The 26454-nt window shown below is 38.7% G+C and overlaps 2 protein-coding genes across 2 annotated transcripts in view; one reads left to right on the top strand and one right to left on the bottom strand.

Annotated features, from left to right (window-relative positions):
- Nucleotides 1–3837, top strand: part of slc25a32a (solute carrier family 25 member 32a) — a 30422-nt gene extending 26585 nt beyond the window's left edge. Inside the window, exon 7 of the mRNA XM_036565917.1 lies at nt 1166–3837. Coding sequence (XP_036421810.1) covers nt 1166–1292 — 127 coding nt within the window. The 3' untranslated portion in view covers nt 1293–3837. The remainder of the gene's footprint in view (nt 1–1165) is intronic.
- A 3315-nt stretch (nt 3838–7152) lies between these two features.
- Nucleotides 7153–22291, bottom strand: cthrc1a (collagen triple helix repeat containing 1a). Its single transcript, XM_036565916.1, has 4 exons — nt 22184–22291; nt 13446–13664; nt 12440–12656; nt 7153–9508 (listed from the first exon to the last, which is right to left on the bottom strand). The coding sequence occupies exons 1-4, from the start codon at nt 22289–22291 to the stop codon at nt 9366–9368; spliced, it is 687 nt and encodes a 228-aa protein (XP_036421809.1). The 3' UTR covers nt 7153–9365.
- Between the last annotated feature and the right edge of the window lie 4163 nt (nt 22292–26454).

Here is a 26454-nt window from a genome sequence, read left to right as displayed (position 1 = left end):
TCTGGCTGGCGATCTGTTTTGAGAATTTGGTGACGTCCCCTTTAACTTCATTAAATCTGTTTCATTAAATATGCATGTTCACGGTGGCCGCAGTGAAACATGTCAGTGTGAAGAATCAGAGCTTTCTGTGTGAAATCGTGTTTTCTATCACTGTATAAAAGAGGCAAGAGGACAGCAAACATGCTGCATTATTTTATAGCTAATAATATTGTGACTCGGCATGAACTCACTCCACCAATCACTGTGGTCTCTGACGTTGGCATGTTGACAACCAAGAGGATAGACACATTGTCATTGTTGTAATGTTGACATTATTTGAAAATGCCTGTTGTCCTTTACATTGTGTGTAAATGTCATGATGAATGTATGTATGTATGTGTGTGTGTGTGTGTGTGTGTGTGTGTGTGTGTTCGCTGTTGCCCCTAAAGGGCCATGGATTCACGTTTTTCACTCTAGCTATCATTTGTTTTCTTGAGATCTTGTAATATTTATCTCATAATCATAATCCCAGCAAACAAATGTTGTTTCCTTGAGATCTGGAGGTATTTATATCATTATCACGACATAATGAACATAGTTTTTATCAAGATTCAACGTTTGGTGTGTTGTGATGATATAAACAACTTGATGTCTCGAGAAAAGAAGTGAAAATATCTCAATATCCATGAGCCTTTAGACTTCTGTGCTGTTGTTTCCCTAACTGAGATGCACAACTTAAAAAAAAATGAGTTACCATAACTTTTGACTAAGCTGATTAGTTTGAATTGGTTGCAGTTAAGTGTCCTCAAGTTGAATAAACTCAATATGTAATATGTTCACTTATAATTTTCAGTTGAGCTGACTTAGAATTTTTTACAGTGCACAGAAAGCTCCAGTTCCACTCGCTGATCCATTTTACTGACCAATGTGGACAGATTTTAATCAGTTAACCACTTAAAATCCCATGTTTATCACATGCTAAGGCTTATAATTCAGTATCTACAGGGACTTCAGTGAGTTATTCTTAGGTTATGGAAGTGTGTAATTAAACTCTGTGCCTGCTGGTGGGAAAGTGTCCTGTTAAGGTGTTAAAGGAGACAAAGACAGAAGCTAATGGGTTACAGACGAGACCTTTAACAGGGTTAACCGCAGTTTAATTTGTGTCTCTTTTGTATGTGTTTTACAGGAACGAGGGAGTTGAGGGCTTTTATAAAGGCATGGTGCCCAACCTGGTGCGAGTCATTCCAGCCTGCTGCATCACTTTCCTCGTCTATGAGAACGTCTCGCGCCTTCTTCTGGGACAGTACCACTGAACCTCACACGCAGCAGCTCAGCCAAAAACAGCCCAACACAGCGTCGCAGGACATGTGCGTGTGTTAGGGAGAGTCAGGACGGTGCAGCGGTCACAGAACCCAACAACTCCAATGTGTTTAGCATGTGCGCACAAAATAAGGTGCATGCACTGGAGGAGAGGGCTGGGTAGCTTTTATCTTCTATCGCGCTTAACTTTACTCTCACCTAAAGGGACATTCAGGTCAACAGTCGGGTCGGAGAAGTGTGTCCGTGTTGTCTTGCACATTTGTGGATATTAGACTAGCGCAGAGAATACAGTGTGTAAACATAAACATGTGCTGAGAGGAATTAAATGATCAGGTTGGGTAAAAAATAGAATTATAGCCATTATATCATGAAGCGACACTCAGTTTGCTTGATTCAAATGTGCGCATCGTTTTCATGTGAATACAGTATATTACATAAACACGGTTCAGTCGTCGTTCAGTTTACTTTATTTTTAATATGAAATGTTTTATTTGTGTGCAAATGAAACTCATCTGAATCAAGTAAATTCAGTGCAGGACGTTTCTCAGTACTATTGGGACAGGTTTAGTTTTACATGGGGTGATGTAATTATTAATGATTCTGATTTTAATCCCGTCCCGATCCGCCAAAATATTCTGTACCACATGCTCCTGCATCAGTAAAGTAATCCTGAGCTATAAAACGACGCCATAGAAATAATCTCTGATATATTAATCCCATTGCTATAAAATACATGGTAAAAATATTCATCTCAGGTCATAATAATGTTCTTAGGTTATATTAAACTCATGCCTTAAAAAGCACCACAGAAATACAACCAGATTATGTTAATCCAGTCTATAAAATGAACCACCGAAAAAATCCCAGGTCATGTTAATCCACCACCTTTAAACTAACCATAGAAATAAAACTGTAAAGCTAGCTATAGAAATAAACCCTGGTCATGTTAATCACGCACAAACCATAGAAATAAACCCCTGTTATGGTAATCCTGCGCTATAAAACATACTGCAGAAATAATCTCAGGTTATGTTAATCCTGTGCTATAAAATGAGCTGCAGAAATAATCCCAGGTTATGTTAATCCCACAATATAAAACAAACCATAGAAAAAACCCCAGTCATGGTAATCCTGTGCTATAAAACGAGCTGCAGAAATAATCCCAGGTTATGTTAATCCCACACTATAAAACAACCAATAGACATAAACCCTGGTTATGTTAATCCCGTGCTATAAAATGAGCCATATAAATAATCCCATGTTAATCCCGCTCCGTAAAACTAACTATAGAAATAAACCCTGGTTATATTAATCCCGCACTATAACACAAACCATAGAAATAATCCCCGGTATGGTAATCCCATGCTATAAAATGAGCCACAGAAATAATCCCAGGTTATATTAATCCTGTTCTGCAAACCATAGAAAGACTAATAATTAATCCTGCTCTATAAAACAAGCTGCAGAAACAATGCCAGGTTACATTAATCCCATACTATAACACGAACTGTAGAAATAGTCCCAGGTTATATCCGTTGTGTATAAGCTGTAAAAATAACTCCAGGTTGTATTAATCCCTGGCAAATATTGTATCACATCCTATGGAAAGTTTGCGTTTTTTCCTAAGAATGGAGGCAGTCGGAGTAGAATTTACTTGTGCTCTGCGGCCAAAATCAAACCGATATGTTCTGCTCTACCTCAAGTATGCCAGTCCAAGTTTTAGAATGAGTGAAATAATAGCAGTTTTTATGCTCCGATGACTGTTGGCTGAAAATCCACCAGCCAGTGACACACCGTTTCACTCAAAACAGCCAGACAGATGGTTATGATTCGATTAAATGTTCGGACATGTTTTCTGCTCGTAAGAGCTGAACGTATCGGTGTGAAGGCAGTCGAGTAGCTGCTCTGATCTCTGAAATTTCATCCTGTGTGAATTGTTCACAAACATGACTAACATCCTGTGGTGAAGTTACATCACCCCACCTCCTCACAGAAAACGACTACCGTCCCAATAGTGCTTCTGTCACCACATGATTATATGAGCACCCTATTCCTGTATATGAGCGGTGTCTGTATTTATGTATTCCTGTCTTGCCTCACATGATGATATGTATTCTGAAGTAAGTCAGGCGTGAGCCGCAGGAGAAGATCACGGACTGTCTGTGCTGTATTTGTGAACTAGGGCCGAATTGTTGACCCCTTGAAGATGACTGTGAGTGAGTTTCCACTCCAAAGCTGGACCATGGTTTGGCTTACTGAGCACGCTCAGTGGATTGGCACAAAGCTGGAATGGAAACGACAGCGAGGAATGGATGGAGACCCTGCAGGGGAAGGAAGAGACTTTATACAAACCAAATGTATCCGGATTACGCACAAGAAAACAAAGAGGGAGTTTTGGCCCTTAGAAAGTCTACAGTTATTATTTAGACTTGGTATTATTGTCATTTGGAGACGTTATATAAATGTTGTGTGATTACATTAATAAATACATAATTACTTATTCAATTAAATTTCCATTAAATTTACATTCTGCTTTGAGTCTGAAAATGTTCTTTAAAGGTAATTATGTAATTACATTTATAATGAAGCAGGTTTTATTTCACTCGACAGTTTTTTTCATCTGTTTCAATGTCAAAAAATGACAAAAACAGCAAAAATGTAAAGGATCTGCATGTGATACACTCTTAAAAAGATGGTTCTTTGGTAAAGACTATGGTTCTACATAGAATCGTGAACACTCAGAGAACCAGTGGTTCTCTGCTTGGTGAAATGGTTCTTCAGATTGATGGCGAATGTGTTGTATATGGTAATAGTTCTATATAGCACTTAAACGTTCTGCTATTTTATACAAGCTTGACATGACAACAGTAGCAGAGCCCTTTTTGGGGGTTACAGCACAATCTCCATCAATCTGAAGAACCACTCCACCAGGCAGAGAACCATTTAAGCATGCATATGGTACTTTGGGTGTTCATGGTTCCATATAGAACCATTGTCTTCACTAAAAACCCCTCAAAGGACCACTTTTTTAAGAGATTATGGGTTGAAAGTTTAGAATCTGAACTTTCTAGACAGCTTGTCCACTTGTTTCAATGGCTAATATGTTAAATAATTTATATATATTGATAACTGAGACTTCTAGGGGTTAAAACAGGTTGAGAGTTGACCGTATAAGTTGTGTTGGGATGAGACAGAGATTTATCTGTATAAAAAAACATTTAAAATGCTATTTTGAGTGGCCGACAATGTAAGCCCCGCCCCTCACCGCACTCTGCTATTTCTTCAGTGGCATTACATATATATAGATGTGTGCTCCTTATATACGCCATGTTAATCCAGCGTGTGTTTCAGTCTGTTGGCTTATGTGTGTGTAAGTAGGTGTTTTCCAGCCATATTGGCTCCTATCAGTTTGTCAGATTAAACTTTGTGTCTTGATCAATGCAAAAATCAAACTCAGGAGAGCTGAAATATATACATGTAATTTTTACACGATTAATAAAAGAGTGAAAAGGCATTGCTGTTATGAACCTTTCTGTCGACTCCAGAGTACATTCTCATTCTTATCACGTAAAACCAACATTATCTTGCTTTTTTCTTTAAAATAGCTTGATATCAGCAAGTGTAAACATGCACCATTCGCTCCTCAGTCCATGCCGTCCATACAAAGAAACTAAGCTGCAAAAACAGCATGGTTGGAATTAATTAATGGTTGTGATGTCACAGTTTAACTGATTAAAAATCGTGCTGTTCCTGGCTGTCAGGAAGCAAATGGATCATTCCTGCAAAAGGAAAAGTTACTGGATAATTCGTAGTAGATACTGAATAATTCACAGTAGATACTGAATAATTCATAGTAGATACTGAATAATTCACAGTAGATACTGAATAATTCATAGTAGATACTAAATAATTCACAGTGGATAATGAATAATTCAAAGTAGATACTGAATAATTCATAGTAGCTACTGAATAATTCATAGTAAATACCAAAATATTTCACAGTAGATACCGAATAATTCATAATAGATACTGAATAATTCAAAGCAGATACTAAATAATTCATAGTAGATACTGAATAATCATATTAGATACTGAATAATTCATAGTAGATACTGAATAATTTGCAGTAGATACTGAATAATTCATAGTAGATACTGAATAATTCATAATAGATACTGAATAATTCATAGTAGATACTGAATAAATTATAATAAATACTGAATATTGCATACTTGATACTAAATAATTCATAGTAGACACTGAATAATTAGTTTAGTTTAATTAGTTTAATTAGTTTATCCTGAATAATACATAGAAGATACTAAATGATTCATAGTAGATACTGAATAATTCACAGTAGATGTAGGGAATCAAACCCTGTGTTCTTCTAACCAGCTCTCAAGATATCAACTACTTTTCTGAAAACAAGAAATTCTTGTTACTTTTTTACTGTATTTATGTTTATTTGTAATTCATGATGTGTGGCATTTTATGGGTAACACACACATACTGCCCAGATAAACAGATTTGAAGAGTATAAGAGCACTGAGGTCTATACTGTAGTTGACTGAGAGTGGGTATAGTGTTAAATATCTGTGTGTGTGTGTGTGTGTGTGTGTGTGTGTGTGTGTGTGTGTGTAGGTTTAAAAGCTGCTGTCTATCCTGCTCTGAGTGTGTGTGTGAGAGTGAACACAGAGCAGCTGTGAAACCACTCACTGGGCCAGACTTTCCCAGCATTACTCACACAGGCTGGTGGACTTTTTCCACTGCAGCGTCTGACTGCACCCTCCTTTATGATGTGGTCACTTCATGGGCTCTGATTTACCATCAGGAAGTTTTAGTCACCAGTCCAAGACAGTTCAGTGAAGGTAATATGGTTTTATTTATTAAACTGAAAAAAAACAGGTAGTAGGTTTAATGAGAACACATAAATATACTACAGCGGCTTAAAGGTAGTCAGAGATAATCGGGGTAGAGCCACAGTCTTACAAACAAGTCACCAAAACAGTACTGATATGATGATATTTGAGGAAAATACACTGATATAATGCTTTAAAAATATAAATCCTTAGTGTCTGTTTACACTGAACACTACTTCCACTGATTATGCTAAATTTGTTAGCTGCATAATTCAGTGTGTGAGATGTAAACAGAGAGATTCAGAGTATTTTGGAGTGAAATGGTTCAGATGTCTTTACAGTGGTGGTGATAGGAACCAGGGGTCGCCATGACTACAACACAGATATAGACATTTTATTTACTATCCAGAACCACCAGTGAACCTACACGAGTCTTCTGAGTTTATATGGAATGTTGATGATGGAAAATAGTGGAAAATCTGATATAATAAGTTTTCTTTGGGGACTATTTTGCCTCACAGCACCCTGCATGTAACTTTCCACCATGGATGGAATTTTAGAAAGTAAATTTTAAGGCCAAAAACTTCAGAAAACTATCGTAAAATAGTGTCTCAGTCATCAGGCAATCTATTCATAACCATGTAGTAACTTTCTGTGAGGGAGCTTTTAGAGGTGGACGTCTGGTTCCTATCACCACCACTGTGAACAGTTCTGACTTGAACAGAGCGTTTCACACCAAACCACTCTGAACGACTCTGTTTACATCTTAACCACTTAATTATGCAGAAATATTTAAAAATAAAACTGGTAAAATTCCACTTTTAGCACATGAATCAATCCACAGAACCTCAAACTGTTTAAAGCCATTACCACTTACCTCAAATGTAGTCTGTCAGCCAAGACATGTTTGGTGTCTGAAGTTTGCTTCTTTAGTTTTAGCTCTGGAGCTACGAGGCTAATGTAGCTAACAAGTAATTGAAGCTAATGCCCAACTAATTAGCATTGTGCTAAAAATGGACACAAGTAGAGACAAAATTCAGTCAGGTTTGCTGTTGTTTTTAGCTATGCTAATGTACTTCAGTCCAGATAACAGTGAGTTACACAGGGTCAGAAACCTCATAATCAAGTCTATTAGAGACACTGAACACCTTCACACAGTTTGAGTCATGTGTGTTAGCGCCATGCTAACTGGTGGAGCATTCACTTGCATTACTTGTAAGTTATATTAGCCTTGAGAGCTTCAGTGTTAAAACCAAAAAGCAAACATCTACTACATTTAGAGTAAAGGGGAAAGTGGATAAATGAGTATTTTGGCTGAGTTATTGCTAAATGTGCTAGAGATTAGCGACCTGCTGAAGCAGTGGTTCTCAGTCTTAGTCATAAGAAACCAACATTGTTGCAAGTTTTTGCATTTCTCTGCTCTAAAACATCTCAGTAAGAGCTGGATAACCACCGACGGGGCTGAATCAGCAACATCAGAGCAAAGAAAACTCACAAAACATGCATGAACTGGGATTAAAAACCACTGATTTGGAACAGGCTAAAAGCCTTGATTGGCTCAGTCTGAGTGGGGATGCTTACTGAAGAAGCAGTGATGGACCATCGAGGTTTTGGGCCCCAATAAAAGGCATCTGGGGAGTATTTCACAAAGCAGAATGTTTTCACTTAGCCAGATAACTTAAAGCAATACTCCTGCATTTTGGAATTCCTCATGTGTATTGATACAGTACCATAAATTACCATGGAATATCTCTTCTATAGATTCCCCAGTGCCACTTTACAATAACACTACCCTTATAATGGTTTATGAATAGTTTAAAATGAGATTATGACTGGTTGTTGTGAATTATTATTTTTATGTGTTTATTAATGGCTAATAATTAGATAGTAAACCCTTCGTCACAGATCTTTAAAGTCGCTTGTTAAGGCATTCTCTTCTCTTGTGGTTTTATTCATGAGCCGACATCAATTCGACCTTCATCACATGACCGTCAACTTTTAAAAATCTGAAGTCGTGCAACCTCTAGTCAGATGCTAGAGGGCGCTCCTGTGCGAGTCCAAAATAAATGGGAGCATTTGAGCAAATTCAGAGTCTGAAAATGCTTAAAGATTTTCGTATGGAAGAATGAATTCACGAACAGCACAAAGCATTTTAACATTTAACATTTAGCTCCATTCACCCCGATTCACTGAGGACTCACTCGTGGGCGCCCTCTGGTGCCATGTTTTGATATAACGGGAGAAACAGGATGTGGCCAGGCTCCCCATAAACCGGCTCTGGTTGTGGTTACTTTAGCTTTCCTTTGAGGTGTTCTGGTATCTATGGCAATCAAGCATCACTACTCGGGTGACAAATTACCATAAATCCTTCCCTCTGGAAGAATCCAGTCCCATGTCAAAAATAACAGATTTAAAGCTCAATTCACAAACCTGGACTGATGTATTCATAAACACGGTCTACAAAAGTACGTCTCACATAAACATTTACTTTCAGGATTCAGCCGCCGCCTGTTGACTTCTGTGATAAGTATGTTTCAAGTGTGCTCTGTACAGAAAAATGCACCAAAATTGTTGTGTGTAGCGACTGAGGCTACAGTACAGATGTGGCATAAAGAGATTAGGTTGAAATAATGTTGGAATATCCCTTTAAAAGGCCCATATCATGGAAAATGTAACTTGATGTAATTTTATTTTAAAACATACCGATCACTCCACAGTCCATACAGTCCATACACGGCACAAACAGTCCATTTTAAATTGTGACGTCACAAAAAACAGTCCATTTTCATAAATCTGCCTATTTTCCTGAAAGAAGTACGGCTCCACCCATCACACTGAAGTTATAAGTAGTGTTTCAGCCTGGACTGCTTTGGAATGAGGCACAGCCAATCATAACAGGGCTCATTTACATATACAAGTGTTAAAGGCGCAGCAACAAAAACAACCCGGGATACAGAGGGGTTGGAAGACGGTGTTGTAAACATGACAATTGTTTTGGTACATAAACATACAACATACGTAAATGTAAAATATGGTCCCTTTAAAGACCAAACTGAATATAAGAGTATTCCAGGGACATTCCTACTGAAAAAATCCTCACTGCGGCCTAAAGTTGTCCCGCTTTACTGAAACATCCTGCGTTGTGAAATACTCCACAGGTCTGCTTCTGTTTCCCTCTGTGTCGCCATGGCGACGGAGACGGTCGGCTCATTTGGGAAGCTCCTCGATGATCACTCTGGACACCGAGTTCCACCCTGTGGAGGCGTCGCCGCGAGGGTAATCCGCACAGGTGCCCACCCATATGCCCACGTCCACCAGGCCGGCGGTGATGCCCTCACACAATCCCTCCACTGCAGGATACACACACACCACCAATCAATACAGTGTACAGGGAAATACATGTACAGTACTGAAATCAAATCTACTGCATAAACAATCACAATCACAAAATCACAAAGCGGCCCAACGTGCATGAAAAACTGGCCTGAAGCCTTTTTGTCAGGCCTTCATGGGCTTTGATCACCTAGCGGTTCTGTTTGAGTACTGTCCCCTCCTCACCTTCTGCTGTCAGTGGCCACTTGTGCAACACAGGTGTGATGCACCTGCTGAGTGGCGAATCAAAGTGGCTGAGGGCACATTAACCCCCTTAAAATCCCAGGCTTATTACATACTAAGGCTTTTTATTCAGCAACTACAGGGACTTCTGTGCAAACTGGCTGAGATATTCTTAGGTTATAGAAGTGTGTAATACAAGTTTGGGCCTGCTGGTGGGCTCTGACCATTTGAGGGGTTAAAAAGTACTGAAATGGGGCTCTAATCCACACTTGGCATTTGGCATGGTGACCTTAGGCTCATATCCAGTTGTGCCAGAGTGTCCCATTCTATTAGTCAATGCTTTTCTATGGAGATTATACAAACTGCAGTATTTCCCACACATAGGCTATGTATGGGGGTCCCCCCCAAACAACTACCTAATGATATTCTTTATTTCTGTATTTTTTTATTTTTTACCAATTTTTTCTAAATTATTATTAATTATATTGTTACAAATAAACAAGGGCCCACTTTACATAGCATGAGATGCAATATGAGCTGCTTGTGTTTCAACATTTTCTGTGGTTCAGTGCAGCAAAATAAAACTGACATTACCAAATATACTTCAAACATACTTTATTTGAATGCTCAGTTACATTAGAATGGTTCACTGTAGAGAAACTTTACAGTGGTGGTGATAGGAACCAGGGGTCGCCATGACTACAACACGAATATAGACATTTTATTTACTATCCAGAACCACCATAATAAGTTTTGTTTGGGGAAATAATAAGTTTTACCTCACAACACCCTGGAATTTAAAAAGTAAACACATTTTAGGCCAAAATCTTCTCAAAACTACCATAAAACAGTGTCTCAGTCATCAGGCAGTGAATTCATAACCATTTCATGTAGTAACTTTCTGTGAGGGAGCTTTTAGAGGTGGACGTCTGGTTCCTATCACCACCACTGTGAACAGTTCTGACTCGGTAAGTTTCTCTAGAACGGAGCGTTTCACTCCAAACCACTCTGAACCGCTCTGTTTACATCTCAACCAGCAGAGTTTTTTGCTTTAAGTAAATGAGCTGAGTTTATATGTCAAATTTAGACAAATCTGCCTGTGAGCTGAATTTCCTGACTTGAATTTGATTCTTGTCCTCTGACTGTATCCTATCTTACCTAATCTCATGCCTTGCATTTTGGAAGCGTTATTCCTCCAGAGCTTTCGTCTCAGCCTCTGTGCATGTGGCTGTGTTTGTCTTGTGCTCTGCAGTCTTTTATTTGCGCAGTGGTGATGAACTCTGTGGGCCGCTAATTGCTGAGGGAGTGTGGAGATGTGATGCAGAGGAGGACCAGAAAAGGAGAAAGAATTACGCCTGGTGTCCGTGTAATTACAGCCTGGACGCACCCGAAAAACACCATGAAGATGCACAAACACGCAAAAAAATACCTACAACTTTCTGTCAATAATGGCAAAGCTGTGTGTTTTTTTTTTGGATAGAAAATATTGGTATTTTCATGTTTTTCACATTGATTTTTTTTCTATTATGGACAGGAATTGTTGTAATATTCAGTTGGGCCTATCGTCTGACATGATAAAATAACGTGAAAAAATCATATTCCCCTTCAGCTGAAGGGTATCAGGTGCTTATGTTCTCCAAAGCAGTATATTTTCGAATCATTTTCTTGTGCAGTCTGAGAGTTTGAGAGCCTTTATGCATATGTTGAACTGTAGGCCACATGCAGCGCAACCACACTGCCACAAATAGATCTAGCAGCTACATCCATCTCTGAGCTTCATAATTGCAGACTTCGTAGCTCACACATAAAGCCAAGGGGCTATTTTCTATGGCTGAAAGCTTAAATCTATGAGATGCATATGCTTAAGCCTGCAATCTATAGACTGGAGCTTTAATTGAGGATTTCAAACAGCCTTTATGGTCTCTACACATCTGTGCACAATGCCTGTATGTTTATGCTTTCGATTTCATCTCTATTTCATTTCAAAACTTTCCTACGTCAGTTTGAATGTCTGCTTCTTTAGTTTTAGTACTGGAGCAAGTAAGTAATAAAAGCTTATACCTCACCATTTTATTATATTGTTATTTATCATGAGCTCCATTTATTTTGTAGCTCCACTGTATTGGTGAAAAGTTTGAACTTTTGCATATGACTGGTCAGATCCCTCTTTTATTGATTTTTTAAGTATAAATAACATCTTCTATGGAAAAAACACTTTTTTTTTTTAAATTTAGTGCATAATTTCTATTTATTTGCTGAGTTTAACATATAAAATAAAGCACAAAATGTAAAATGGGCCATAACTTTTGCCGTGGCCAAATTTTATGTTTTACTTTGTTAAATTCACAGTAATTGTGCATTAAAATGTGCAGAAGCATGTTCAGTGTAGAGGATGTGAACTTTTTTACTCAACAAAACATTTGACCGGTTTTTACACTCTGTCAGTGTCACTGCTAGGTAGAGCCTGGGCCGCCACCCAAAAATGTTGAGACAGCAGTGGCTCTGTGGTCAGAAAGTGGCCGCTGATGAAGGACTAGAGGATGGAGAACACAAACTGTGCATCAACAGCTGAGCTAAACTCTCTAACTGAACACCAGCAAGGTCAAAATGGTCAAATCAAACTGAATCATGATGCCATTTGAGATCTCATGATGCATTTAGTGTCATAATGTACCACAATGTAAATGAAGTATATTATTAATATTTAGTATGTGTATAAGCAGTACCTGTAGATGTCCTGTGTATATTGATGGAGGAGTTGAGCTCGGGGCTGCCCTGGTCCAGGTAGATTATAGACTCTATGGGTAAAGGTCCCGTGCACTCCGCCCCATTAAAGGTGAAGTACCAGCGCTGGCAGCACGCCGCCTTACACTTAAGCCTAAGAGAGCCGCTGAAGAGCACTCGCAGAGCACTGTCTGACCGCAGCTTAGTGAAGGTGCACTCCTACAACACAGCCAACAACACAACATCACTGTATGTTTATCAGAAACCTGTCCCTTATAGCTGGCCACTTTATTGGAAACCTCTATTTTGTAACTGACCATGATAATTGGGGTAAAGGGGTCTGATGAACAGTCCAGAAACAGATGGACTACAGTCTGAATCTGTACACCTGCATAGTTGAGCTATAAGGTAGGTGTTTCTAATAAAGTGGCCAGTGAGTGGAAGTACAAGGTAGGTGTTTCTAATAAAGTGGCCAGTTAGTGGAAGTACAAGGTAGGTGTTTCTAATAAAGTGGCCAGTGAGTGGAAGTACAAGGCAGGTGTTTCTAATAAAGTGGCCAGTGAGTGGAAGTAGAAGGTACATGTTTCTAATAAAGTGGCCAGTGAGTGGAAGTACAAAGTAGGTGTTTCTAATAAAGTGGCCAGTTAGTGGAAGCACAGGGAAGGTGTTTCTAATAAAGTGGCCAGTGAGTGGATCCACAAGGTGGGTGTTTCTAATACAGTGGCCAGTGAGTGGAAGTACAAAGTAGGTGTTTCTAATAAAGTGGCCAGTGAGTGGAAGCACAGGGAAGGTGTTTCTAATAAAGTGGCCAGTGAGTGGATCCACAAGGTGGGTGTTTCTAATAAAGTGGCCAGTGAATGGTAGGACACTCTTATAACTACAAAACTTACACATTAGATTCATAGTAGTTACAGAATAATAATAATAATAATAATCTGTAACTTTAGGGGTTAAAAACACTAAAAGAGCTGTTTTTTTTCACCCACAGTATTTGAGGAGGAATCTTACCGCGACTTTGCCGAGGTCGATGCCGTAGTTGAGGGAGCTCCAGGCGCACTGTTTGAAATTCGGTCTCCATGGCTCCTCAAACCTCTCAGTCACACACTCGCCCTTCTCCCCCTTCATACCGTCCCGGCCTGGAATCCCTGGGGTGCCCGGAATGCCGTTAACGCCCGGATTACCATCCCTGCCCTGCATTCCAGGAGGACCCTGCATACATGAGTTGTACTGGAGATAAGGGGAGAAAAAAGAAGAAGAGAAAAAGGAGAAAAGGATAGAAAATAGGAGTGAAATGGAAAAAGGGAAAAGAGAAGAAAGAAAATTGAAAAAAGAAGAAAAGAAAAAATGAAGAAAAAAAGAAGATAAAAAAGGAAACAAGAAAAAAAAAGAAATATTATTCCTAAGTGAACAATGATGGCAGCAGGGTTGCATCAGATAATGCTTCATGCACAGTAATAATGTTTTGACTGAATGGCTGTAGCTGACAGATTTTTGCGTGTTAGCATGAATAACAGTGAGTCAGCTCGTGTGGGAGGATGTGTTTCATCACTCTGCTCGTGGTCATTTACATGTTTGGATAAAAACGGTGAATAACGACATCACAAAAATGCTGGTTTTATCATATGGAGTAAAATCCCCCACCACAGCCGGTAGAGCAGCCCACCACAGTGCAGACCTCCGGAGATTCAGCAGGATCATGAGGATATTTGGGTTTTTTCTCTATGGAGACTATCGTGCCAGCTGCTCTTTCCATTGTTTGAATGTTCATAATGGCAGAAATGCTTCCACATTTCTTTAACATGAAAGTTGAAAACATTTGTTACCAAAGTTACAATTTTGAAGATTTGAGATTTTTAAAAATACCAACAACAGCGAAGAAACTGATCCCCATTTCTGTGTTAGACAGGGTCGACTCTAAACCTGTTTTTTATTAAACCTGTATTAATCACAGTCTGAGTATCTAAACCTGGATTAATCACAGACTAAGTATCTAAACCTGGATTAATCACTGACTGAGTATCTAAACCTGGATTAATCACAGTCTAAGTATTTAAACCTAGATTTATCACAGTCTGAGTATCTAAACCTGAATTAATCACAGACTAAGTATCTAAACCTGGATTAATCACTGACTGAGTATCTAAACCTGGATTAATCACAGACTGAGTATCTAAACCTGGATTAATCACTGACTGAGTATCTAAACCTGGATTAATCACAGACTGAGTATCTAAACCTGGATTAATCACTGACTGAGTATCTAAACCTGGATTAATCACAGACTAAGTATCTAAACCTGGATGAATCACAGACTGAGTATCTAAACCTGGATTAATCACAGACTAAGTATCTAAACCTGGATTAATCACTGACTGAGTATCTAAACCTGGATTAATCACAGACTAAGTATCTAAACCTGGATTAATCACTGACTGAGTATCTAAACCTGGATTAATCACAGACTAAGTATCTAAACCTGGATTAATCACTGACTGAATATCTAAACCTGGATTAATCACAGTCTGAGTATCTAAACCTGGTTTAATTACAGTCTGAGTATTTAAACATGGGGCAGCACGGTGGCGCAGTGGGTAGCGCTGTCGCCTCACAGCAAGAATGACCAGGGTCGTTTCTGTGTGGAGTTTGCCTGTTCTCCCCGTGTCTGCGTGGGTTTCCTCCGGGTGCTCCGGTTTCCTCCCACAGTCCAAAGACATGCAGTCAGGCTGAGTCGTGCTAAATTGCCCCTAGGTGTGAGTGAGTGTGTGCATGTCTGTCTGTCTGCCCTGTGATGGACTGGCGACCTGTCCAGGGTGTATCCTGCCTTCCGCCTAATCACAGCTGGGATAGGCTCCGGCACCCCACCGCGACCCAGAAGGATAAGCGGTTTAGATGATGTATGTATATCTAAACATGGATTAATTACAACCTGAGTATCTAAACTTGGATTAACAGCGAAAGTTGTAAAATTCGTCAACCGTGTCTTTTTCTTCATCTTTGTGAAGCTAAATCTCAGTCAGAAAGCCTGTTTGAACTGAACCTGCTTCATTAGACAGACACCAGATTAGCTACTTCTTGTTGTCCAACTACAAGTTGAAACAAATGACCAAAAATTAACACAAAGGAAAAAAAAGCAAAACTCAGCTCTTGATGCTTATGTTCTTTTTTGAGACACGTTGCTTGTTTCCTCTCACTTGAGCATTTCAGACAACACAATGGTGACTCAGCAGTTGTGAGGGGGTCCCCTGACGGCCTAAGCAGCTGCTTATGTCACTTATAAGAGCCAGTATTAGTTTTAGGGCACTATTGATTATGTTGGCCGTTTTTCTCTTAGTGTTTGAAAAGTAAAATGAAAGTGATTTTGAGGGCACTGCAAAATCCCACAATGCACTTGCAATTTGTAGTCAACACTATAGATCACTACCTTGGTGTAATATATACCAAAGTGCATTGCGAATCTGTTGCTATTAAGCAACATTAATGAAAACAAACCTTATCAGACTCTCTCGACTCTCTGGAGAAACACTACAACAAAACAGCAGCCCAGTACAGCTAAAAACAAACACCCTAAAGCTGCGCACCATGCAGTGGTTACTGTAATCATGGATCAAGAATTAATTGTGCACCATAGTCAAGGTTTTTATTTCTTCCTTGTCTCCTGCACTTTTCTGAACACGCTCATGTGTATGGCTATGAATAAGAAGGCAAATTCAGCCTTGCAACTAATGTAACTGGTAAACAGAGACACAAGCCGATAATGAGAAAGTATCGGAATTAATTCACTGATTCTTGCGTTTTTACAGCTAAATAGTTCAGCACAATATAGCACAATACTATTTAGGGAATAGGGATCCAGTCAGAGTATACTTGCATAAAAATATGGTTATAGTCTATGCTGTGGTTGGTATAATGTACTGAGTAAACCACACTACACCAATAAGAGTCCTTGGGCAAGACTCCTAACCCTGCATTCACCTTCATCTGTGACATCTGTAACATGTAACAACTGCAAGTTGCTCTGGAACAGCAGCTGGTAAATGCACTAGAACTGGAACATCAGTTCAAAAATATTTCAAAAATATAAACAGTACATACAATGTAAATACACACCAAGAACACTTGTCTAGGCATTGCTGAGTGACTGGAGACAGAAAGCAAGTATGCTGGTTCAGGCCAAGTATCTGACAATATGTTTCTCTCAGTACAGTAGAGATGGAAAAGTGTGTGTAATGCAGCAGCGCGCTGGCAGACCCGCCTGTCGGCTGTGGGTCTGAAATTACCCTCACAGACCTTGTTCACTTTACCAGTTCAATACCACAGCCAGATCACTGTGCCTGCTGAAGTCATTCAGCTGCATGTAGATGCAGTGTTAGGGTTACTGTAATGGGTGGAAAGCAAAGGCTGATGCAATAACCAAACCTAGATTAACCCTTTGAACTGCAGCCTTATTATGTTTAGTATGAGTATTCTCATTTATTATTCAGAAACTACAGGGAATTATTCAGAAACGACAGGGAATTATTCAGAAACGACAGGGAATTATTCAGAAACTACAGGGAATTATTCAGAAACGACAGGGAATTATTCAGAAACGACAGGGAATTATTCAGAAACTACAGGGAATTATTCAGAAACTACAGGGAATTATTCAGAAACGACAGGGAATTATTCAGAAACTACAGGGAATTATTCAGAAACTACGGGGAATTATTCAGTATCCACTATGAATTATTTAGTATCTACTATGAATCATTAAGTATCTACTACGAATTATTAAGTATCTGCAATGAATTATTCAGTATCTACTACAAATTATTCAGTATCTACTATGAATTATTCAGTATCTACTACCAATTATTCAGTATCTACTATGAATTATTTAGTATCTACTACGAATTATTAAGTATCTGCAATGAATTATTCAGTATCTACTACAAATTATTCAGTATCTACTGCAAATTATTCAGTATCTACTACCAATTATTCAGTATCTACTATGAATTATTAAGTATCTACTACGAATTATTCAGTATCTGCAATGAATTATTCAGTATCTACTACAAATTATTCAGTATCTACTACCAATTATTCAGTATCTACTACAAATTATTCAGTATCTACTATGAATTATTTAGTATCCACTATGAATTATTCAGTATCTACTACAAATTATTCAGTATCTACTATGAATTATTCAGTATCTACTATGAATTATTCAGTATTTACTATGAATTATTCAGTAGCTTCTATTAAGAATTATTTAGTATTCACTGCGAATCATTCAGTATCTACTACAAATTATTCAGTATCTACTATGAATTATTCCGTATCCACTATGAATTATTCAGTAGCTACTGCGAATTATTCAGTATCTATTAAGAATTATTCAGTATCTTCTACAAATTATTCAGTATCTATTATGAATTATTCAGTATCTACTACAAATTATTCAGTATCTATTATGAATTATTCAGTATCTACTATGAATTATTCAGTATCTACTGCAAATTATTCAGTATCTACTATGAATTATTCAGTATCTACTATGAATTATTCAGTATCTACTATGAATTATTCAGTATCTTCTACAAATTATTCAGTATCTACTATGATTTCTTCAGTATCTACTATGAATTATTCAGTATCTACTACAATTTATTCAGTATCTACTATGAATTATTCAGTATCTCCTATGAATTATTCAGTATCTTCTATCAATTATTCAGTATTAACTTTGAAACTAATATGTAAGTTATATAGTTACGAGAATGAGGAATCGATCTTTTCATGCTTCACCCACAAATGTGTTCTTTGGTGCACGCTTTAAATTGATGGTTCTTCAAGGGTTCAAGTTAGAAATTTGGCTGGAAGAGTCAGGAGACTGGAGCTTCAGCGCTGACTAGAGTTTATTTACACATACAGAGAGCCATGTAGAACCTTATGTACATTGAGAACTGTGAGGGAGGAAGATAACAGATAAGGGGGGTAGAGATAAGGGGGTGATTGTCATCACCTTAAGGTCGTGAGAAGAAGGGGTCAAAACAAACAAAGGAGTGAGATGACAAGGTGAGAGTGTGACATTTATCACTTCTCTGCAGCAAAAGGCCATTTGCTAAAACTCTACAATAAACATGGTTAAGACCATGAGAAAATAACATATAAGGGAAAAAAGTTGAGAGTATTTTCTCTCGGTTCTTTAGTAAAGTAATTGGTTCTATATAGAACCATGAACACTCAAAGAACCATTTGCATGCTTAAAAGTGTTCTTTGCATGGTGAAATGTTCTTCAGATTGATGGAGAATGTGCTGTAGATGGTCCTATATTGAGACTTTTTGAAAAGTGTTCTATAGAGCACCGAAAAGGGTTCTTCTATTATTACAAGCTTGACATCGTAACAATAGCAGAACTCTTTTTGACGCTATATTCAACCATATACATCACATTCTCCATCAATCTGAAGAACCATTTGATGATGCAAAGAACCTTTCAGTCATGCAAAGGGTTCTTTGAGTGTTCATGGTCCTACATAGGCCTATTTTCTTTACTAAAGAACCCTTGAAGAACCATGATTTTTAAGAGTATAGCTGCTGTTGCAAGGCTGGACAATGTTTACTGACAAAATTCGCATTCAACCTAATGTACTGTTCTACTGTTACAAGCTTGACATTGTAACAATAGCAGAACCCTTTTAAGTGCTTTACAGAACCATTTTTTAAAAATGGTTCTGTATTGAATCATATTCAAACACATTCTCCATTGATTTTAAGAGCAATGGTTCTTTGAGTGTGTATGGTTCTATATAGATACATTATCTTTACTAAAGAACTTTTGAGGAGCCATCCTATTTAAGAGTGTATATTACTGATGTGGATGGTGTTGTTACTAATTAAAACTAGACAGGCTGAAAACAACAATACATTTGCCAACAATGAATATTATTATTACTTTTAGCTTAATTACATAACAAAAAAGCTACATCTCATCCATCCTATCACTGTCACCTTTCACACGTATACACATTAGATATCATTTACACCTAACAACACTCTAAATGTAGGTATTTTCACCAATAAAAGGTTGTTTGCTACAGTTTCTCATTAGGCTGAATGAATAACTGACTCTAAATGTAGGTATTGTGATATAAACCGAGTCTGTTCTACAGTTTCTTATTAGGCTGAATGAATAACTGACTCTAAATGTAGGTATTGTGATATAAACTGAGTCTGTTCTGCAGTTTCTCATTAGGCTGAATGAATAACTGACTCTAAATGTAGGTATTGTGATATAAACTGAGTCTGTTCTACAGTTTCTCATTAGGTTGAATGAATAACTGACTCTAAATGTAGGTATTGTGATATAAACTGAGTCTGTTCTGCAGTTTCTCATTAGGTTGAATGAACAACTGACTCTAAATGTAGGTATTGTGATATAAACTGAGTCTGTTCTGCAGTTTCTCATTAGGCTGAATGAATAACCGACTCTAAATGTAGGTATTGTGATATAAACTGAGTCTGTTCTGCAGTTTTTCATTAGGCTGAATGAATAACTGACTCTAAATGTAGGTATTGTGATATAAACTGAGTCTGTTCTGCAGTTTCTCATTAGGCTGAATGAATAACCGACTCTAAATGTAGGTATTGTGATATAAACTGAGTCTGTTCTGCAGTTTCTCATTAGGCTGAATGAATAACTGACTCTAAATGTAGGTATTGTGATATAAACCGAGTCTGTTCTGCAGTTTCTCATTAGGCTGAATGAATAACGGACTCTAAATCTCACTTCTTTGTATGAATTAAAAGCAATTACAATGTCAAATCCTGTGGCACCTAAACTCAGCAGTTTCTTTAACACTTCCTCTCTCTCATTATTCATCTATCTTTCACTATTTCTCTTTCAACACTTTTATCTGCCTTAGAAAACATTCCTGTGGCCCACCGTGGTGAACCCACCAGCTGATCCACAGGCGTTTGTGTAATCAAAACCAAATGGGTGATGGTCAGCACCGTGAAAAAAAAACACATTGTGCACACATAAAGAATCCCATGAGCCTTTATGCACTGCGGTTTGTTTGTACAGTTTTATGAAGGTTGAGGGAGCAAATTCTTGACTGGTCAGATCAAGATTTAAATTGGAAAAGACAAAAGTACATGACTGAGGTCACTGAAGGACAAACAAATCAAAAACAAGCAAAAGCAGTGGATAGTTTTTTCAGAGTGCATGGTAAGTGACCCTATAAGCAAAGGTCAAACATTGCCACTTCAGTGTTAGAGGCTCCAGTGACAACAAAAGACCTTTACCACCTTAAACAATTCTGGCCACTTTATCAGAAACCACTCTATTGACCAGTGATGGATGGGGCAGAGGGGGCTGGTAAACTGTGCAGTACCAGATGGACAACAGTCTGTAACTGTACACCTATATAAGGAAGTGTTTCTAATAAAGTGGCTAGTTAGTGGAAGTACAAGGTATGTGTTTCTAATAAAGTGGCCACTGTGTGGTGGAAGTACAAGGTAGGTGTTTCTAATAAAGTGGCTACTGTGTGGTGGAAGTCCAAGGTAGGTGTTTCTAATAAAGTGGCCAGTTAGTGGAAGTACAAGGTAGGTGTTTCTGATAAAGTGGCCGGTGAGTGGACCTGTAGAGAACAGTGTGTCCACAGACCATAACCAGCAGCTGCTGTAATTCTCTACACATGTAATATTTCCCTCTGACCAGCAGGGGTGCTCCTGGGCACTGCAGGACATTAAGGACAGTGTGGTTTTGCTGGTCTGGAATGGTTGGAGGAGATGAAGGACAATAGTCCCTTTCTCTGAGCGCTCTCCTTTCCTCCACAGGAGGAAGGAATGAAAACTCTGATGTGGAATTTTGCAGCGTGACTGGATTTTGGACTAAAACTTTAACCGTAAGAAGTGAAGCAGATCATCCACTCACAGTGGTACAGCTAAAATACATCAGACTGTGTAATCAGAATGAGTTCAGAGTCAGTGTTCACATTTACACTCAGACTACTGAGATCAAATTACAGGATTCACACAAAAGATAAAAAGAAAAGAAAGGAGAAACATTTTACACTATTTTAAACAGTGAAAAAAAAGGGAAGAAAAAATGGAACAAGGAAAGAAAGAAAAAAGGAATTTGATTAGAAAGAAAGAAAGAAAGAAAGAAAGATTAGAAGAAAAAAGAAAAAGATTAAAAGTAAAGTACAGGGAACAAAAAATGACTGAAAGAAAGAAAAAAGAAAGAAAGAAAGAAAGCATGTCAGTAATATATCAGTAATAGTGGTAAGAGTCAATGAGATTTAGTAAAGGACAGTAAGAGTCAGTCAGTGTCAGTGAGAGTTTGTTGAGAGTCAGTGAGAGTCAGTAAGAGTCAGTGATAGTCAGTGATAGTCAGTAAGAGAGTCAGTGAGAGTCAGTAAGAGTCAGTGATAGTCAGTAAGAGTCAGTGATAGTCAGTAAGAGAGACAGTGAGAGTCAGTCAGTGTCAGTGAGAGTCAGTAAGAGTCAGTGAGAGTCAGTAAGAGTCATTGATAGTCAGGAAGAGTCAGTGAGAGTCAGTAAGAGTCAGTGAGAGTCAGCAAGAGTCAGTGATAGTCAGGAAGAGAGTCAGTGAGAGTCAGTAAGAGTCAGTGAGAGTCAGTAAGGGTCAGTCATGCAGTGTGTGATGTGAGTTTTGTCTAATGCGCCTCTGAATGAGTCTGACTGAGAGTTTTCATTCTGACTAAAGAACAGAAATAAAGTGTGTCTCTCACCTTGTCTGTGAACTCTGCGTCTCTCTGCCGCGCGCTCCTCTCCTTAGCCTTCTCACAAAGACAGAACGGCACAGAGATCCACACACACAGCAGCAGGAGAGCTGCCATCTTTACTGTGAATGAGAGACAGAGAGAGAGAGAGTCAGAAGGTGGGGGAGAGAGTGAGCGACAGACGGGGGAGGGGGGGTGCAGGGAGAGCGGTTCTGTGGAGGGAGTTTCAGAAAGTGCAGAAAGTGTTCTGCCTGCTCACACATTCAGACTGACACCACGCTTTTTATGTCTGACTTTTTGCTGACAGGCTCCACAAAAAAGGACAGAAAGAAAATCGTAGCGGCTCTGTGGTTTTCTGTGGCTGCACAACATGAAATCATCTGAGTGAACACTGAGTGTCTCTGCTTTGATGTTTTAATGTCTGAAAATCGATGTAAAACTACTGATTATGACTTCACAGCCCACAAGGGTAGCACACCCAACACAGCCAATACACCCAACACAGCCAATATACCCAACACAGCCTTCTATACAGCCAACACAGCCTCCTGTACAGCCGACACAGCCTCCTGTGCATCCAACACCGCCTCCTACACACCCAACACAGCCTCCTATACAGCCAACACAGCCTTCTCTGCATCCAACACAGCCTTCTGTACACTCAACATGGCCTCCTACACACCCAACACAGCCTCCTATACAGCCAACACAGCCTTCTCTGCATCCAACACAGCCTTCTGTACACTCAACACAGCCTCCTGTACACTCAACACAGCCTCCTATACACTCAACACAGCTCATACTCCCAACACAGCCTCCTAAACAGCCAGCACAATCCTCCTGTACAGCCAACACAGCCTCCTGTACGGTCAACACAGCCTCCTATACATCCAACACAGCCTCCTGTACGGTCAACACAGCCTCCTATACATCCAACACAGCCTCCTATACACCCAACACAGCCTCCTATACACCCAACACAGCCTATACAGCCTATATACCCATGTTACAGCCAGGTCTAGGGTCCAACTGTAAAACAAAATCAAAGTGAGACAACTGTACTGTTTGACTCGTTTGTATGTCTATTGGGCAGTGAGCCCCAACCTCAGGAGACGACTAGACCAAAGCAACAAACAAACATACAACTAGCTAGAAAGAGAAACAATGATATACAACTAATATATACAAAACAATAATGTACTGCTAATAAACGTACGCAAACTCAAATATACTGCATTCATTTTGGCTGTTGCATCTGCAGTTTTTTCCTGCAAAGGCTAAGGAAGTGAACCACAACAACAAAATGTTTTGTGGCACAAGTATAAAAAAAGACTCAATGGCTGTAAACGTGTTGAAACAATGAGATAAAATTGCAAATTAATATATTATATAAAATATACAAGGACTAAATTCAATAATTAACTTTAAAATACTTAAAGTACGACAACAGTATAAACACTATAAAAAAGAAAGTTGGGAAAAATTATTATTTACTTATCTTTAAACCTTACTGTGATTTGGTAACGAATTAGACTTTATAATTGGAATTTTTTTCCTTTTCATTGAGTCCCAGCATTCGTCATAAAAAACATAAAGAAATGTTTCTTTGCAAAAGCTAATTTTGCAAAGCTTCATAAATCTCAGTAAAGAGAGCTTTCCGCTCTGAACAGAGAGTCTATTGAGACTCAGCTGGCGGTCTGTCTGACCTTTCTGACCTGTGGGGGAAGAGGCTGGATGTATGTAGAGAGACTTTTGAAGCTGTATTTGGACTCAAAGTTAAGCTCTTCACCATCAACATCACCGTCCGCCACCTTCTCACCACCATAAACCCAAACAAACCTGGTGAAAGGCTGCATTCACAGTTATGGAGATGATCAACATTCCTAGTGTGGATGAACTTCCCTCCTATGGATTTCCATCACACCCTTTTAAAATTAAGGCGTCAGAAAGGGTTCTTTACAGTGGTGCCATAGAAGAGCCACTTTTCACTAAAGAACCTTTCCGTGGATGGTTCTTTTCAGTGTGGAGATGAGTGAGTGTGGAGAACCTTTTTAAAGTAATGTCTAAATGTTCTCTATTATTTATATGTTATATATTATTTATAACCTAAAGGTTATACATACCAATCAAAGGTTTTTCCTAGAACCATGGATCCGAAGACCTTTAGTTCTAACAGCGCGGGTCTAGTACTGGTGCCTCCTGTGAGGATATTTGTGCTGAAATTGTTGACTCAGCCTTTTCATTTTGCGACTGTGCATCTGTTTAATGCCCAGTGAGCATCACCCAAGACTAAATATAAATATGCTGATCGAGAAAGAGAGCAAAAGTGCGGATATTGATTGTTTTGGGCTGCTTTCCCAGACCCAGAGGAAGCCTACCCAGTTAGCAAAATTTGTCTGGCTCACTTGCGGGCCACATCCTTGGTTTGTTCTGGCCCAGTATACGGCTGGGTCCTTGGCCCAGATGGGCCCGCACACTGTAAAGTGAGCAGAACTAAAGGACATGGCCCAAATTTGGCCCAACTACACTGTTGGTCCATAATATTCACACCAGAATTGTCCCACAAATGTAGAAACAAGGTATGAAGCTGTCCTGGATCTGGCCCTGGTCTGGCCCGCATGCCTAACATCTACCCCGTAGTCAACCAACACTCACATAGGACAGACAGAATCGGCCAAAAACGTTCTGCTATCTGGGTAAGATAAGACTAAAATGAATTTCCAGTGGTGATTAGCCATTCTCACTGCAGTTTAGTCCGCCTATCTGTTTTTCTTCTATTTCATGATTTTTCTTCGATGAGGTTAATTAAACATTAACTTATTTAATTAAACATCAGCTTTTGTTACTCTGTCTTTAAAGCGAATATACATAAATGAGCTCAGTTCTGATTGGCTGCCCTGTGTTGTTCCTCATTTTCCTCAGCTCGCTGGTGTCACGTTTAGTCTCTAACCACCTTCAGACAGACTGTAACTGTTTTAGTTGAGTTTAACTTTTTTTTCTCCTTTTCTTGAATTCTTCATTGTTATTATTATTTTTTATTTATTTTATATTCTTATTTTTTTGCAGCTGTTTTATTTGATGTCAATTCTTTTACTGCTCTATTCTAGTAAATAATTAGATTTTTTTTCTTATTACTTATTATCTAAGTTGCTTGTTTTGTTTCATTTTAATGTGTTTTTATTATATGTTTTATTGATATGTTATGCTGTTTTTTTATTTGTAATTAAATTAAAATTAAATACATATTTTTTGTAAATCTTTTTGTGTTGCTGATTTTCATTTTAGTTGATAATTTTCATTTAAAATTGTTCAATCTCTTGTAATTTGCTTGGCTATTTTGTCAAGTTGAAGCCTGAAACACTCCTTATAGCTTCAGCATGAGTGGGTGGAGCTAAATTGCTGTAGGTTGAATAGGTGGTGTTTTTGTGACCTCACAAAAAACAGTGAATTCAAAATAGGCTGTTTTTGCAGCTTAGCTTCCATGTATGGACTGTATGGATTGTATGGACTGTATGGATTGTATGGACTATATGGATTGTATGGACTGTATGGACTATATGGGTAGTGAATGGAACATTTTGAAGCTTTATACTCATCAAACCTTTTTATCTTAAAAAAGTGAGGAAACATTGTGTTATGGTAGTTTTAAGAAGGTTTTGATGTAGTTTAAAATCCTTCAACATGCAGGGAGTTTTCAGGCAAAATAGTCCCCAAAGAATACTTATATTTTCATTTTCCACTCATTTCCATTCATTTTTTCCACTATTTTCCATCATCAACATTCCATATAAACTCAGAAGACTCGTGTAGGTTCACTGGTGGTTCTGGATAGTAAATAAAATGTCTATATTTGTGTTGTAGTCATGGCGACCCCTGGTTCCTATCACCACCACTGTAAAGACATCTGAACCATTTCACACCAAACCACTCTGAATGACTGTTTACATCTCACACACTGAATTATGCAGGAAATTTGAAATATTGGTGGAATGAATTCCCCTGTAAAGCTCAGTGATTGTGGTTTGCCGGACTGGAAGAGGACAGCAGAGGGCAGAAAAACTCCACGACAAACATGATCACCATGCAAATCTCTACACCGAGCAGCTGCCACACACAGACTGTAGTCCATTCAGTGCAAACTGTGAACTGAATATTCTTTGTTTTATATTATGTAAATGCACACATATCGGGTGGCACTGTGGCGCAGTGGGTAGCGCTGTTGCCTCACAGCAAGAATGGCCTGGGTTCAATTCCCAGCCGGGCGGCCAGGGTCATTTCTG

This window comes from Colossoma macropomum, unplaced genomic scaffold (assembly GCF_904425465.1).
Source record: "Colossoma macropomum unplaced genomic scaffold, Colossoma_macropomum, whole genome shotgun sequence".
Lineage (NCBI taxonomy): Eukaryota > Metazoa > Chordata > Actinopteri > Characiformes > Serrasalmidae > Colossoma > Colossoma macropomum.
The sequence above is the reverse complement of the archived record's forward strand: the minus strand, read 5'-3'. Positions and strand labels throughout refer to the sequence as shown.

Coding starts and splice junctions, on each gene's coding strand:
- cthrc1a (XM_036565916.1), bottom strand. CDS start 22,291: ATGGCAGCTCTCCTGCTGCTGTGTGTGTGGATCTCTGTGCCGTTCTGT. Junction 13,665..22,183: donor ACGCAGAGTTCACAGACAAG/GTGAGAGACACA, acceptor CCTTATCTCCAG/TACAACTCATGTATGCAGGG. Junction 12,657..13,445: donor TCGACCTCGGCAAAGTCGCG/GTAAGATTCCTC, acceptor GCTGTGTTGTAG/GAGTGCACCTTCACTAAGCT.